Source organism: Equus quagga, unplaced genomic scaffold (genome assembly GCF_021613505.1).
Source record: "Equus quagga isolate Etosha38 unplaced genomic scaffold, UCLA_HA_Equagga_1.0 154_RagTag, whole genome shotgun sequence".
NCBI lineage: Eukaryota > Metazoa > Chordata > Mammalia > Perissodactyla > Equidae > Equus > Equus quagga.
Window position 1 is genome coordinate 160,575 of NW_025796937.1, and position 16,984 is coordinate 177,558.

The following is a 16,984-nucleotide window of genomic DNA, read 5'->3' on the forward strand; positions in this document are numbered from 1 at the left end:
ATTCCGTGGGATATAATTTCTTACTATCAGTATTTATTTGGGGCCCACATTGTCCCGAATTTGGCTAGTGGGGAGCTCCTTCGGCTGTCTTCAGTGTCTTTTTTATATATATTTATGGGAATTCATGAGTTCATACAGGTATATCCAATTCCAGTCTGACACAGGATTCTTTCCAGTTTTCTCTCAGCTCATATTTGTCCCTCCCTTTTGGACGATGAGAAACCTGGCTCTCATCATTCTTCATATATTTAGATGTTAGGGGAATGCCGCGTAAGTGACCAGTCTTCTGTTTCCCCCTCGTCGTGTGGATTTTCTCCTTACTCTGTTGGGGCTCTGAGACTCAGATCCAAAGTGGCCAGTATCCAGAGGCGGGCTTTCAGGAAAGTTTCTTATTTCCACCTTGGCCCAAATCCTGCCCAGTCTGGAAATTGTGGGGGAAATTCAAAATGTGGGCAAAGCCTTTTTCATAAGGATGTTTTTGCAGCATTATTTATGATAAGGGAAATTGAAAACAATTTAATGTTTAAGAAATGAAGTCATTCAATGATAAACTGCAAGGTGCATTAATGACAGGAGAAAATGTTAATGTTACAAGTGAAAACAGATCATGAAATTATGTTTGGTATAATATGTATTATTTAAAACAAGAAAGGAAGAGTAAAAAAGAAGAAAACCAAAGTGTTAGCAAAACTTTCCTTCGTGAGTAGAGTTGTGTGGTGTTTTTTTTTTTGATGTTTTTAAAAACTTTTTTTCCTTCACATTTTTACAACAGCAGTTATTATTTTTGTATAGCTTTAAAAGTTAATACTTTGTAACAGCTGTTATAGTCAGACAGACATAGGTATGAACCCAATTTTGGCACATACCAGCTGTGTGACTTTGAAAAAGTTACCTAACCTCTCTGAGCCTCAGGTTCTGTCTCCATAAAATGAAAATAATAATCCCCCTTAAAACGTTATAGAATTGTTGTAAGGGTTAAATAACGAAAATGTATTGCATATAACTCATTACCTGTAGTAACAGAAACATAATGTTTTAAATAATTGAAATTGTTATTTTCTATTATTAATGTCATTATTAAAATTCATATAGTAATACCCTTAAAGAAGTTTATACATTGTACTAAACTCTTAGTGTGGTCAGACAAAACATGGAATCTTTGTCCAAATCATACTGTTTTCTTTATGTTTGCCAAATTATCTAGTGGTCATGATACTTCTGTAGCCATAAAGGAAGTTGATTTAACTTTTTTCTTTTCTCTCTCTCTCTTTCTCTCTTTTTTTTTTTTTTTTTTGGTGAGGAAGGTTTGCCTGGAGATAACATCCATTGCCAATATTCCTCTTTTTCTTTTTTTCTGGCTTGGGGGAGCTCAGCCCTGAGCTAACATCTGTGCCAATCTTCCTCTACTTTGTATCTGGGAGGCCTCCACAGCGTGGCTGGTTAGTGGAGTAGATCCTTGCCTGGGATCTGAACCTGTGAACCTGGGCCACTGAAGCAGAGTGGACAGAACTTTAACCATTCAGCCATGGAGCCAGCCTCTGATTTAACTTTTTTATTAGAAATATTTTGAAGTCCACTAAAATTTTTGTAAAGCATCTTGCCATTTGGAACTTCTTTGAATAATGGAATGGTGTTCTAGTTGTCTTACATTGACCTTTGAGAACATGTCATCTTAATGATTGTAATTGTTATTGCTTCTAGTGAGAATTAGGAGGGAAAATTCAGCAGTTTCTTTTCAGTGGTTACTCGAAAAGAGAGAGTCATAAAACATCAGGACTAGACTTCCAGTCTCTCTACTCACTATGCCAAAGGCCAGAAAGGGGAGTGAGTCCAGAGTTAGGCAGGTGGGTCGGGTGGGCCAGGTGGCTCGGGTGGGCCAGGTGGCTCAATGTAGCAGCATGGTGGGGTGGGCCATGGCAGACCAGGGAGTGCTTGCCTCTGTTTAGCCCCAGATAAGGAGAATGCAGTCTGGTGTTGCCAGAATGTCTAGTTTTTAAAAAGAATCTAGAAATCCACATTTTATGTAAATATCGTGTGGAATTTTAAATGTTGGCAGACAAATTATATTCTTTGAAAAGGCTATATGAACCAAGGAAACTATATCCATAGGTCTTATCAGCTCTGAGGCCCCCACAGGGTCATCATTCTGTCTCAGTGTCTGAAACATCTTCACATTCCCCCAGATTACAGCGGATCAACATTTTTGCATTTAGTCAACATTGAGGCTTTGCTGTATGCTAACTAGTTCATTCCATTCTGACAGTAAAAGTCTTTGAAAACAACCGACTTAGAAGGAAAAATGCATTCACCCTTATCATTTAATTCAACCGCTTTGCCACTTGTCTGTAATAGGAAATTTAGTGGAAAATGTGAGTCTAAATAATCCCAGCTCATAAGTGGAGATGAGGCACAAATAACCATGACTAGATGTAAGGGATGTCACATGTAAGGTCCAAGGTGCCGAGGGAGTGTTAGAAAAGATTTCGCAGAGGAGGTGGCGCTTAAGTTGTCTCTTGGGGGAAACAATCTTAAATCAAGTGTGAAAGGAAGAGAGCTGCAGGAAAATACATAGAGAAGTGTGTGTGTCTGGTTAATAGTAAGTGAAGAGTCCGTCTAACAAAGTAGTTGGTCAGGTGGGAATGAAGGCCTGGAATATTTAATTTGATAGGCAGTGAAGAGAGCAGCGATACAGTCTGTGTAGCTTCCCTCTTGCTGAGATGTTACTGTGATGCCTATTCAAATAAAGCAGGTGGCATCTTTTGCTGTTACTTAATGTTTTTGTTTAAGAGCTTGAATTCTTTTGAAAATGAACTTCTTGAGTCAGGCTGGAATGAGTTTGACTTGAAGAAGTAATAGATGCTCAACAAATGAGTGAGCTGAAAATGAAAGAGCGCGAGTGCAGAAAGAATGGGAAGTGGGTGGACTCAGATGCCCACACTGACCTAAAGGGCAGCAGCAGTTTGGACCAGGGGAAACTTTAAAGGCCATGAGAGCACTCATGGATTCATGTGATCCAATTCTGATTTCTGTTTTTTTTCTTTGCAGAATGTTCACATCTTACCACGGACAGTTCTTTACATGGCTGATTCAGAAACTTTTATTAGTCTGGAAGAGTGTCGTGGCCACAAGAGAGGTGAATATCAAAAGAAAAGGTTTTGGATTTTTTTGTTTCCTTATATACCTTCTGTTTGGAGTTAAATATTGTCCTACTCCTGTGAGTTACTGACTTTCTGAGGCTCTGGGCCTCTCTCTATAGAATGCATGAATATCTTTGAACCTTGAAGAGCCCTTTTTGCTTCAAGGATTGATTTCTAAACGTTGTAGTACAATCGAAACAAATTCTTTAGAAAGGTATTTTTCTAATTTTGAAATACTTTAATCCTCCAGGCACTTCTTTTTATTGTTAAAACAGTGTATATCTTTGGCTTTTCAAAGCTTTTCTTGTGTCGGGTGGTGAGGACCCATTTGCCAAGGTTACCTGTCACTATTGTGTCATCTCCTTAGCTTGCTAAGAGGAGAAGCAGACTGAGTGTCCCATGGTGGGCACACTGAGGCCCTGAGTTAGACTTAGATACTGCATTTGCCGTGTCTAATTTGACTGCTCCACGTGGCTGTTGGTGTAGTCAGAAAGTCCTGGCACTTTAATATCAGTGGAACGGAAAGGTACAATAACAAGTCTAGAGTTTAGCTGCTACTGCTAGATTTAACATCCTTGGGGCAAAAGCAGTATATGAGCAAAACAGGAAGGCAAACTGGTGATGCTGAAGGTCAGATTTAGAATTTAAAATATAAAGCAGGGGCCTAAAATGGGAAAAGGTTTGTTTTCATCAAAGGTTTTAGAATTCCTAGTAAAGGGTTCTGGTGTAAAATGACTTAAACTTTATTCAGTATTTGCTTTTTTTCCCCACATCATGAAATTTGACCTTAAATGAATGATATTTAATAATTTTGCTACTGTGTTACAGCAAGGAAAAGAACTACCATGGAAACAGCATTTGCCCTTGAGAAGCTATTCCCAAAACAATGCGAAGTCCTTGGGATTGTGACCCCAGGAATTGTAGGTAAGAGAAGATACTTGATGATTTCCTGCCTTTCATTAATGTGGGGTCCTGTAGATTGGTGCATTATTTGTAGCTTAAGTGCACATTTATATTTTTGGCCATCCAGAATACAGTAAAGTGAGTCATGTTTACCGTGGTATTATGTTTGACTTATATTAATGTTCCTTAGGTTATTATGGTTCATATTTCAAATCTCAGGGCTGTCTGTATAAAACAAACGTAGTTCATATCTTTCCAGGCCCCATTCCTGAGAAGAAAAAGGTCACATTCTTCCTCTTTCCAAATTGGAAAGCATTAGGGAGCATTCTCCCTCGGTCAGTCCAATTGGTAGTTTCTGGTGGGTGGGGGTGAGGTGGGACTGGGATTGCGAGCCACAATGGGTTAACTTTTGGATTTTTCTTAAAGCAGTGATAAATAATTTTTACCATTACTAGTTATTCACAACTGCTTCTACAGAAGCATAGCTGTCGTTGCTTACATCGCTTTCTTAAGCCTCCTCACCCCACCCCCTGGGGCTTCCTCAAAGTACGACCAAGTTTTTCCTTTTTAAAATTACGGCTGGGGGCTAGGAACAGGAGTAGGAGGGTGGGCCTAGGTGACATTGCTGCCTTCTGTGACCCGTTGGGAGGGGTGGGTGGTCTCCCTGAAGCCTGCCTTCTGTGCTTGCCTTATTCTGAAGCACTTTTCACTTTGCACTTCTGTTCCTCTAAGTTCTCTTTTGACCTTGATGTGGGGAGTAAATACCATTCCAGCTCCCTTTAGTCAGGACTTGTCCTCTGGTGTTTTCTTGGACCCGCTCCTCACCCTTCTCTTTTTCTGGTTCCCCTACAGCTAGGTACTTTCTTTGGGTCACTTCCACGCATGTCCTAACAAAATTTCCACCAAGACTGTTGATTAGGTTCCTTTTTCTTAGGCCACAGTTAGTCATTGTTTCTAAAACAGCCATTGACTACTAGCCTGTCTTCCTTCTTTAGGTTGGAAAAATTGCAAGTTTGAGAAAATTTGTTCATTCTCATATGTACAGAGGGCATTTTCTTTCTTAATTGAGGTAAACTGTACTTACTGTGAAGTGCACAATCTCAAGTGTACAATTTAATGAATTTTGACAGATTTATTCCCTTGAGTAACCAATACGCCAGTCAAGATATAGAATATTTCCCTCACCCCAGAAAGTTCCCTTTACCCTCTTCTGGTCAATCCCTGCCTGCCATAGGAAACCCCAGTTCTGGTTTCTCTGGCCATAGATTAGTTTTGCCTGTTGTTGAATGTCATATAAGTGGAATCATGTGGTACATACTTTTTTTATATCTTGACTGTTTAACTCAACATAAAAAAACATATATGTATATTTTTTTGGTGAGGAAGATTGGTCTTGAGCTAACATCTGTTGCCAGTCTTCCTCTTTTTGCTTGAGGAACATTGTCACTGATCTAACATCTGTGCCAGTCCTCCTCTATTTTGTATGTGGGACACTGCCACAGCATGGCTTGATGAGCAGTGTGTAGGTCCATGCTTGGGATCCAAACCCACCAACCCCAGGTGGCCAAAGCAGAGTGCACAAACTTAACCACTAATGCCACAGGGCCGACCCCTCAATATAAATATTTTTAACAACATAATGTTTTTGAGATTCACTTATGTGTATCAGTAATTCATTTTTTAAAAAGAACTTCTCGAGTAGTATTCTGTGATATAAGTAGACTGTGATTTGTGTTTCCATTCTTTTTTTGATGGAGATTTGCATGGTTTCTGGTTCCTGGCTATTATGAATGAAGCTGTTATGAACAGTTTTGTATAATTCTTTTTGTAGACATAGGTCCATTCTTGGGAAGTTACCAAGAAGTGGGATTACTGAGTCTTAAGGTTGGTGTGTATTTAACTTTATAAGAAACTGCCAAACGGTTTTCCAAAGTTATTCCATTTTATCCTCACCAGCAAGGAATAAGCGTTCTGGCTGCTCATTGCTCTATATTCTCACCAAAACCTAGTGTCTTCAAATGAGTCTTTGATTTTAGCCATTCCAGTGGGTGTGAAGAGGCTTCTTAGGGTGGTTTTAATTTGAATTACTCTAGTAACTAAATATGTGGAGCACCTTTTCATCTGTTTATTGGCTGTTTGTGTATCTGCTTTTGTGAAGTATCCAAGTCTTTTACTGATTTTTTTCTTGATTGTTTTCCTTTTGTTACTGAGTTGCAACTGTAGTTGATATATTCTTAGACAAGACCTTTATCAGGTATAGGTGTTGTAAATATTTTCTCTCACCCTGTTGCTCTCTTTCCATTTTCTTAACAGTGTCTTTTGATGAGCAGTAGACTTTTATTTTGGTGACATCCAGTTTATTTTCTTTTATGGTTAATGTTTTTTGTGTCCTCTCCAGAAATCTTTGCCTACCCCATGGTCACAAAGAGATTCTCCTATGTCTTCTTCTATAAACTGTATAGTTTTAGCTGTTAGATTTAGTTCTCTGACCTAACTTGAAGTAATTTTTGTGTATGATGTAAGATAGGGAGGGGTCCAAGGTTAAATTTTTTTCACACGTTTATCCAGTTATTCATTACCATTTATTGAAGACTTTTCTTTCCTCACTAAATTGTCTCAGCATCTTTGTCAAAAATAATTATGTTGCTGGATGTGTTTCTGTATTTAACTCTGTTCCATTGATTGATTTGTTTGTCCTTAAGCCAATGCCATTTTACTCTACGTCTTTTAAAAACTGACAACCGTAGATCTTGGTGTTCTTTTTTTTAAAATTGCTTTGGCTATCTAGGTCCTTTGCATTGCTACATATATTTTAGAATCAGCCTGTCAGTTTCTATAAAAAGCCTGTTAGGATTTATTCAGGTTGTCTTAAAGCCTGCTATGGAAATTCTAAAAATTGCTTTTATGTTTTGATGTTTTTTGTGGGAGAATGGGGCCTTATAATAAACTCTGAAATTTTATTTTCCTGTTTTTAATTTGAATATGTTGTCTGGGGTTTGATTTGATTCTGAAATTTTCTCTTTGAGTATTAGTTTTTCATTTTGCCCTAGCTTTGGTTTCTAAAAGGCTTAACATTGTTTTTTAAAGAGTTTATTTCTTCTTTACTCTAGTAGTAGTCATTTATGTTAAAAAAAAAAAGAAAAATTATAAGATGCAGGTAAGCAAAAAAGAAAACAATTAAGCACCTTTAAGCACTATAGAGTACACCACCCTATTAATGTTATGATGCATGACCTTCCAGACTTTCAATATATAGCAGTATACATGGATATATATGAATACACATACGTGTGTGTGTGTGTACTTTATATAATTGCCAAATATTTTTAGGATAAATATTTTTTTAAAATTTTTATTGAAATTATGATAGTTTACAACCTTGTAAAATTTCAGGTGTACATTATTGTCAGTTGTGTTGTAGGTGCACCACTTCACCCTTTATGCCCACTCCCCAACCCCCTTTCCCCTGGTAACCACTAATCTGTTCTCTTTGTCTACATGTTTAACTTCCACATATGCGTGGAGTCATACAGAGATTGTCTTTCTCTATCTGGCTTATTTCACTTAACATAATACCCTCAAGGTCCATCCATGTTGTTGTGAATGGGATGATTTTATCCTTTTCTATGGCTGAGTAGTATTCCATTGTATGTATATACCATATCTTCTTTATCCAATCATCAGTTGATGGGCACTTAGGTTGCTTCCATGTCTTGGCTGTTGTAATAATGCTACAATGAACATAGGGGTCCATGGGACTTTTGGAATTGCTGATTTCAAGTCCTTTGGATAGATACCCAGTAGCGGGATGGCTGTGTCATATGGTATTTCTGTTTTTAATTTTTTGAGGAATCTCCATACTGTTTTCCATAGTGGCTGTACCAGTTTTCATTCCCACCAGCAGTACATGAGGGTTCCTTTTTCTCCACAACCTCTCCAACACTTGTTACTTTTTGTTTTGGTTATTTTTGCCATTCTAACAGGTGTTCGGTGATAGTGTAGTTTTGATTTACATTTCCCTGATGATCAGTGATGCTGAACATCTTTTCATGTGCCTATTGGCCGTCCATATATCTTCTTTGGAGAAATGTCTGTTCATGTCTCCTGCCCATTTTTTGATTGGGTTGTTTGATTTTTTGTTGTTGAGCTGTGTGAGTTCTTTATACATTACGGAGATTAACCCTTTGTCAGAATATGACTTGCAAATGTTTTTTCTCAATTAGTGGGTTTTTTTTGTTTCAATCCTGTTTTCCCTTACCTTGAAGAAGCTCTTTAATGATGAAGTCCCATTTGTTTATTCTTTCTATTGTTTCCCTTGTCTGAGAAGACATGGTGTCTGAAAAGATCCCTTTAATACTGATGTCAAAGAGTGTACTGCCTATATTTTCTTCTAGAAACCTTATGGTCTAAGGGTCTTAGCTTTAGGTCTTTGATCCACCTTGAGTTTATTTTTGGGAGTGGTGAAAAAAGAATGGTCAATTTTCATTCTTTGACATGTGGGCTGTCCAGTTTTCCCAGCACTATTTGTTGAAGAGACTTTCTTTTCTCCATTGTATGCCCTCAGCTCCTTTGTCGAAGATTAGCTGTCTGTAGATGGGTGGTTTTCTTTCTGGGCTTTCAATTCTGTTCCATTGATCTGTGCACCTGTTTTTGTACCAGTGCCATGCTGTTTTGATTACTGTAGCTTTGTAGTATGTTTTGAAGTCAGGGATTGTGATGCACCAGCTTCGTTCTTGTTTCTCAGGATTGTTTTAGCAATTCGGGGTCTTTTGTTGCCCCATGTGAATTTTAGGATTCTTTGTTCTATTTCTGTAAAGAATGTCACTGGCATTCTGATTGGGATTGCATTGAATCTGTAGATTGCTTTGGGTAGTATGGACATTTTAACTATGTTTATTCTTCCAATCCATGTGCATGAAATATCTTTCCATTTCTTTATGTTGTCATAGATTTCTTTCAATAATGTCTTATAGTTTTCAGTGTGTAAGTTTCATGTCCTTGGTTAAATTTATTCCTAGATACTTTATTCTTTTTGTTGCAATTGTAAATGAGATTGTATTCTTGACTTCTCTTTCTTCTAGTTTGTTGTTAGAGTATAGAAGTGCAAATGATTTTTCTAAGTTGATTTTGTACCCTGCCACTGTGCTGTAGTTGTTGATTATTTCTAGTAGTTTTCTAATGGATTCTTTAGGGTTCTCTATGTATAGAATCATGTCGTCTGCAAACAGCAAGAGTTGCACTTCTTCCTTTTCAATTTGGATACCCTTTTATTTCTTTTTCTTGCCTAATTTCTCTGGCCAAAGCCTCCAGTACTGTGTTGAATAAGAGTGGTGAGAGTGGACACCCTTGTCTTGTTCCTATTCTCAGAGGGATGGCTTTCAATTTTTCCTCATTGAGTATGATGTTGACTGTAGGTTTGTCATATATGTCCTTTATTATGTTGAGGTACTTTCCTTTTATACCCATTTTATTGAGAGATTTTCATCATAAATGGATGTTGGATCTTGTCAGATGTTTTCCCTGCATCTATTGAGATGATCGCGTGTGATTTTTATTCCTCATTTTGTTAATGTGGTGTATCACACTGATTGATTTGCAGATGTTGAACCATCCCTGGGTCCCTGGTATAAATGCCACTTGATCATGGTGTATGGTCCTTTCAATGTATTGCTGTGTTCAGGTCGCCGATACTTTGTTGAGGATTTTTGCATCTATATTCATCAGCAGTATTGGCCTATAATTTTCCTTCTTTGTGTCGTCCTCGTCTGGATGTGGTATCAGGATGATGTTGGCCTCATAGAATGAGTTAGGAAGCATTCTGTCTTTTTCAATTTTATGGAATAGTTTGAGAAAGATAAGTATTAAATCTTTGTTGCATGTTTGGTAGAATTCTCCAGAGAAACCATCTGGTCCTGGATTTTTATTTTTTTGGAGGTTTTTAATACTGTTTCAGTCTCTTTACTTGTGATTGGTCTATTCAGATTCTCTGCTGCTTCTTGATTCAGTTTTGGAAGGTTGTATGAGTCTAAGAATTTATCCAATTCTTCAGGTTCTCCAATCTGTTGGTATATAGTTTTTCATAGTATTCTCTTATAATCCTGTGTATTTCTGTGGTATCCAGTGTAATTTCTCCTCTTTTATTTCTAATTTTATTTGTTTGAGCCTTCTCTCTTTTTTTCTTAGTGAGTCTGGCTAAGGGTTTGTCAATTTTGTTTACCCTCTCAAAGAACCAGGTCTTAGTTTCATTGATCCTTTCTACTGTTTTTTTGGTTTTGATTTCATTTATTTCTGCTCTAATTTTTGGTATTTCCCTCCTTCTGCTCACTTTGGGCTTCATTTGTTCTTCTTTTTTCTAGTTCTCTTAGGTGTAGTTTAAGATTATTTATTTGAGATTTTTCTTGTTTGTTAAGGTGGGCCTGTATTGCTATGAATTGCCCTCTTAGAAATGCTTTTGCTGCATCCCATAAAAGTTGGTATGATGTATTTTCATTTTCATTTGTCTAGATATCTTTGATTTCTCGTTTGATTTCTTCACTGATCCAGTAGTTGTTCATTAGCATGTTGTTTAGTCTTTACATATTTGTGACCTTCCCAGCTCTTTTCGTGTAGTTGATTTCTAGTTTCATAGCATTATGGTCAGAAAAGATGCTTGATATGATTTCAGTCTTCTTAAATTTATTGAGGCTTGCCTTGTTTCCTAACATATGGTCTGTCTTTGAGAATGCTCCGTGTGCATTTGAGAAGAACGTGTTCCGTTGTTTTTGGATGGAGTGTTCTATATATCTCTGTTAAATCCATCTGGTCTAGTTTTTCATCTGATTCCGTTATTTCCGTGCTGACTTTCTGTCTGAATGATCTATCCATTGATGTAAGTGGGATGTTTAGGTCTCCTACTATTATTGTGTTGCTGTTAATTTCTTCCTTTAGGTCTGTTAATAGTTTATGTACTTTGGTGCTCCTGTGTTGGTGCATATATATTCATAAGTGTCATGTCCTGTTGGTGGAGTGTCCCTTTTATCATTTTATACTGTCCCTCTTTGTCTCTCAGTGCCTTTTTTATCTTGAAGTCTGCTTTGTCTAAGTATGGCAACACCTTTCTTTTGTTTGCCATTAGCTTGGAGTATCATCTTCCATCCCTTTGCTCTGAGCCTGTGTTTGTCTTTAGAGCTGAGATGTGTTTCCTGGAGGCAGCATATTGTTGGGTCTTGTTTTTTAATCCATTCAGTCACTCTGTCTTTTGATTGGAGAATTCCACTTAAATTTAGAGGCATTATTGATATATGAGGGCTGCCATTTTATCTCTTGTTTTCTGGTTGTTCTCTATTTCCCTTGTTTCTCTTCCTCTGTATTTCTTTTTCTTTTTTTCCTTCTTCTTCTCCCCAAAACCCCCCAGTACGTAGTTGTATATTCTTGTTGAGTTCCTCTGGCTGTGCTGTGTGTGATGTTCCCTGAGCATGGCCTGATGAGTGGTGCCATGTCCACGCCCGGGATCTGAACCAGTGGAACCCTTGGCTGGTGAAGCGGAGTGTGCAAACTTAACTACTTGGCCAGCGGGCTGGCCCTGGTTTTTTGTTTTTTGGGGTTTTTTTTTTTGAGGAAGATTGGTCCTGAGCTAACATCTGTTGCCAATCTTCCTCTTTTTTGCTTGAGGAAGATTGTCACTGAGCTAACATCTGTGCCAGTCTTCCTCTATTTTATGTGTGATGCTGCCACAGCATAGCCTGATGTGCAGTGGTAGGTCTACACCCAGGATCTGAACCTGCGAACCGCAGGCCGCAGAAGTGGAGTGTGCACACTTAACCACTATGCCACCGGGCCAGCCCCTCCTGTGTATCTCTGACTGCCATTTCAGTTTGGTGATTTTCTGTGATGGTTTGGTCAGTTTTCTCTTTATCATTTGTGTCTCTCTTCTGATTTTTTGTTTAGTGGTTACTGTGAGGTTTGTATAAAAGATCTTGTAGATGAGATACTCTGTTTTCTGATAGTCTCTTATTACCATTAGCCTAATCAGGTTCCATCTCTTTCCTCCTCCCTGTCTAAATTATTGTTGTCACAAATTATTCAGTTTTGTGTTGTGAGTTTGTGATTAAAATGAAGTGTTTATAGTTTTGTTTTGGTTTTTTTTGCTGAGGTAGATTAGCCCTGAGCTAACATCTGTGCCAGTCTTCCTCCACTTTTTATATGTGGGTTTCCCTGACGGTGTGGGCTGCCAAAGTGGAGTGTGCCAAACTTAACCACTATGCCAAGGTGCCAGACCCCTGTTTTTATAGTTATTTGTGATGCTTTCCTTCCTTTTATCTTTTTTTTTGCATAGATTGGTACGTGAGCTAACGACGGTTGCCAGTCTTGTTTTCTTTTTTCCTTCTTCTTCTCCCCAAAGCCCCCAGTACATAGTTGTGTATTCTAGTTGTGAGTGCCTCTGGTTGTGCTATGTGGGACACCGCCTCAACACAGCCTGATGAGCGGTGCTATGTCCGCATCCAGGATCCAAACCAGCGAAACCCTGAGCCGCCAAAGTGGAGCATATGAACTTACTTAATCACTCGGCCTTGTGGCTGGCCCCCTTCCCTTTATCTTTAATGTTATAACTAAGTCTTCTGATAGAGAGCTGCAGCTTTCCGGTTTTGTCTGTCTATTTATCTCCTTGCTCAAAGCTTTGTAAACCCTTTCCTTTTAGTTTCAAGTATGAGGGCCTTCTTGATCATCTCTTGGAGGTGGGGAGTAGTCTTGTGGTGATGAACTCCCTCAGCTTTTGTTTATCGGGGAAAGTTTTTTATTTCTCCATCGTATCTGAAGGATATTTTCACTGGATAGAGTATTCTTGGCTGAAAGTTTTTGTTCTTCAGTATTTTTAATATATCATTCCAGTCTCTCCTAGCCTGTAAGTTTTCTGCTGATAAATCCACTGAAAGCCTGATAGGGGTTTCTTTGTATGTTATTTTCTTCTGCCTTGCTACCCTTAGTATTTTTTCTGTCATTGACTTTTGCCGGTTTTACTACTATATGCCTTGGAGAAGGTGTTTTTGCGTTGATGTAAGTGGGAGTTCTGTTAGCTTCATTTACTTATAATTCCAGTTCCTTCCTCAGACATTCTCAGCTATTATTTTTTTGAACAAGTTCTCTGTTCCTTTCTCCCACTCTTCTCTCTGTGGAATACCTATAATCTTTACGTTGCATTTCTTAATTGAGTTGGATACTTTTCTGAGAATTTCTTCATTTTTTTTTTTCGTCTTAGGTTCTCTCCCCTCCTCCACCTGAAGCATTTCTATATTTCTGTCCTCTAAATTACTAATTCTGTCATCCATAATGTCAACTCTGGTCTTTAAGGATCCTAGATTGCTTTTTATCTTACTCATCGTGTTCTTCATCTCCAGCATTTCTGTTTGTTGTTTTTAGAGTTTCGTTCTCTTTTGTGAAGAACTCCTTGTGCTCAATAATTTTATTCCTGAGTTCATTGAACTGTTTTTCTGAGTTTTCTTGTAGCTTGTTGAGTTTCTTTATGGTAACTATTTCGAATTCTCTCTCATTTAGATTGTAAATTTCTGTGTCATCAGGATTGGTTTCTGTCATTTTCCTTATGATCTGGAGTTTTGATGTATTTCTTCATGGGGTCTGATGGAGTGGACTTTTGCTGGTGCATAGTGGTAGTGTCTGGTTGTAGATTCTGCCTGCCACCACTTTGCGGGGGTGGGGGAGGGCGGGCAGGAGCTGTGTTTTCTGAAACTACCGTGTCCACTTGAAGCTGTGCTGGTAGGGCTCGTCTGTGTTTGCTGGCTACTACTGCTTGGTGGGTCCCACACACAGCTGCTGCAGACGCTCTGGTGCAGGTCTGCTGCCCCAAACGACTGGCTGAGCTGATGCGCTAGGTGGAGGGGGAGGAGACCAGTGCTTTTTTTCACATGTTCACACATGCTCTGCACTCACTGGTGGCCCACCTGGGCTGCTGGGCTTGGTAGGAGCACACACGTGGTGACCTAGTCACCTTGGCATGGAGCATTCCCTTGGGCTGGGATGCAACTCCGAGAACACTTTGAAAGCGTTCATGTGGAGGTCTGCTTGCTACCCCGTCTCCTCCCAGGGTTGTGCACCGGCAGCTGTGTGAGGTCCTGCACTGCAGATCGCTCCTGCTAGGGATGGGGAGGAGATCCGCTTACTTACTTCCACTGCTTCCTGGGGATCCAGCACCCCCACCTTCAGACTTATGGCTGCCTGGATCTCTTAGACATCCTGTTATGTTTTGTGGGTGTTCTATGTTGGCTAATGAATGTCCTTTTGATTGTATCTTAGTGGGGAGAGGCTGTGGGAGCAGTTCACTCTGCCATGATGCTGACATCATTACCCCCCCAACTTTTTATTTAGAAGATCTTCAAACTTATAGAATAGTTAAAAGAATAATAGAATAGTACAGTCAACCCTCTTACATCCTTCATCTAGATTCACCAGTTTAAAAAATTATGCAACATTTGCCTTTTCTGTCTTTGTTTATAAAAATGTTTCTTTCTGAACCATTTGAAAGTAAATGTCAGACATCATGATACTATACTCATAGAAATTTCAAAGCTGAAAAACTTTCACTCAGATAATGGTCTATTAGCTTGTTGATTATCTTAGTAACCCAAACTGTAGTTATCTAGGTGGTACTGTCTAATGTACAGTGTTACCAAATGAAACTTCAGTTTTTATCGAATCTGTTTATGAAACTGTTAAACTGTTTTTCTAGTGACTCCAATGGGATCATGCAGCAATCGACCTCAGGAAATTGAAATTGGAGAATCCGGTTTTGCTCTGTTATTCCCTCAAATTGAAGGAGTAAAAATACAACCTTTTCATTTTATTAAGGATCCAAAGAATTTAACATTAGAAAGACATCAACTCACTGAAGTAGGTAAGTTACTGTTATTTACCATTAATTGCCCATCTTGTTGATTGATTTTGTTTGTTCCTTTGAGAGTCTGAATTAAGTACACATGTTACTGGAGATGTGGATGAATTCAAACTAGTGATTAACAGAAGCTAGTGTGGTACATTTTTGGTAGAATTGATTTACTTTATAAATTATTTTACTTACATCAAAGCTTGAGAGAACCAGAGAAGAATATTTTTCCTTGACTATTCTGTTGATAATAAAGTCATTTGTGTTTAATTCTTAATTTTGAATCACTTCTTCGAATGTTTTCTTATCGTTTTTCCCTATTTTTGTTTTTTGAAGGTGAAAAGTTTTTTAAAGCTTTTATTTCCTTTTTACATCAGCGATAAGCATTTATTATAAAAAAAATTTTAGAAGATACAGGTTAGTTATATGTTGACTAATTTGAAAGATGGGAATGAGTATAGTGAACTTGGTGATAAGTTTTAGGAATGGTATAAATTAAAGCAGAGTATATTAAAAGTCTATTAAAGGTTTACTAGGACATGCCAGAAAGAAGCAGCTTGGCTAGAGTAGACAGGTCATGAGAGGTTGGCTTAGTTTCTAAGCTCTGATAAGAAAGCTTAATTTAATACAGTAAGCAACAAACTAGTTATTCACAGCAGTCTATCTTTATCTACATCTGCAATTGAGCTAATTGCGGTTAACTCATGAAAAAAGTCACTGTTGGCGTAAAAAATATTCAGTGGTGACTTCTTGTCTTTGCATAGATCAGCCAACCTGTAGCAATAAACTGAACTCATCGGGAATAAAAAATGCTATAGCAGAAAAGGGAAAATTTGTGATTGGTTTACTGATTAGAGGGAAAAAAAGGAGTATACAGGTTGAAACGGGCTTATACATCTGTTCCTTACAATGCAATAAAAGAGTGAGATGGGAGGGAAAGCACAGAGCTGGAGTAGGCATTGGTGGCAAAAACTGGCAGCCACGAGCAGCAGGCCTCTTGATGATGTGGAAGAACGTGGGCAGGTACAGGTAGAGCATGGCAGGTTTCATAGTCAGTCTGTCGTGCGAGGCAGGAAGTGTGGCTATTACGAATGCAGGCTTGTAGCTGCCCTAGTTCTGCTGCTTTCTAACTTTGTAGTTTAGGACAAGTTCCTTTTCTGAGCATGTTTCCTCATCTATAAAGTGGAAATAACTAACTTACAGAGTTGTGAGCATTAAATGAAATGGCTTATGTAAAGCACTTAGCAAAGTACCTTCCTCAGTAGATGGTAGGCAGATGGCTAATGCTGGCCTCTGTACCTTAGGCAGGCTTCACAGTGGCTCACAGGGCTGATCTCTCTGCAGCGTGGCCTTGTGGTCTGTGGAGGAATAGACTGAGGGAGGGTTGATATGTAGCTCAGGAAGGACATTCAGTGGAAAGGCAGTGAAGGTCTTGGGTGTTCTTATCCCACTCAGCAGTAGCACACCAGAGGAACATGCACATGCCTTTGCTGATGGTGACAGTTAATGATGGCTAACATTTGCTGAGACCTTCTAAGCTGGGTACAGTGCTGTGTGCTATTTCTAATCTTCACCATAGCTATGCCAGGGAGAACTTACCAAGGTATATTGTTGATGAGGAAGCTAAACTCTGATGGAAGTAGAGAGCTAAGGCTCTGAGTTCAGAGTACACAAACAGAAAACCAGAGTTAGCTGTCTTGTTAAAGCTGCCCCAAATCAAGGATGCTACACTTCCTCTAAGGAAAACTTCAGATGATGCCTTTTAAACTGACCCAGTGTTAAGTGTAAAGGCAAAAAAAATTTTAGGAGAAAATGTGGCTGTGTAGCCAAGCCAGAGTGACTTTGTCATATCATAATGAGATGTGATGGTGGAAGGCTAGCTGGAGCTAAAAGAAAGTTCAGCAAACTGGATAGATCTCTTTTAGAATTGGTCAATTGGTTAGAAAATAGCAGATCTGAAACTCAAGGAGGAGTTGAGGCCAGAGATGTTAGTTTGAGAGCCATTTGCACATTGCCTTGCAGTCTGTCTGTAAAAGTGTCAACTGCCACTGAAGGCTTTGTAGAAAGCCAG

The 16,984-nt window shown here is 38.7% G+C and overlaps 1 protein-coding gene across 1 annotated transcript in view; it reads left to right on the forward strand.

Moving 5' to 3' along the window:
- LOC124233145 (F-box only protein 22-like) overlaps nucleotides 1–16,984 on the forward strand; it is a 31,177-nt gene that overhangs the window by 1,918 nt on the left and 12,275 nt on the right. The window contains exons 3-5 of the mRNA XM_046650287.1: nucleotides 3,046–3,133; nucleotides 3,966–4,061; nucleotides 14,761–14,925. Coding sequence (XP_046506243.1) covers nucleotides 3,046–3,133; nucleotides 3,966–4,061; nucleotides 14,761–14,925 — 349 coding nt within the window. The remainder of the gene's footprint in view (nucleotides 1–3,045; nucleotides 3,134–3,965; nucleotides 4,062–14,760; nucleotides 14,926–16,984) is intronic.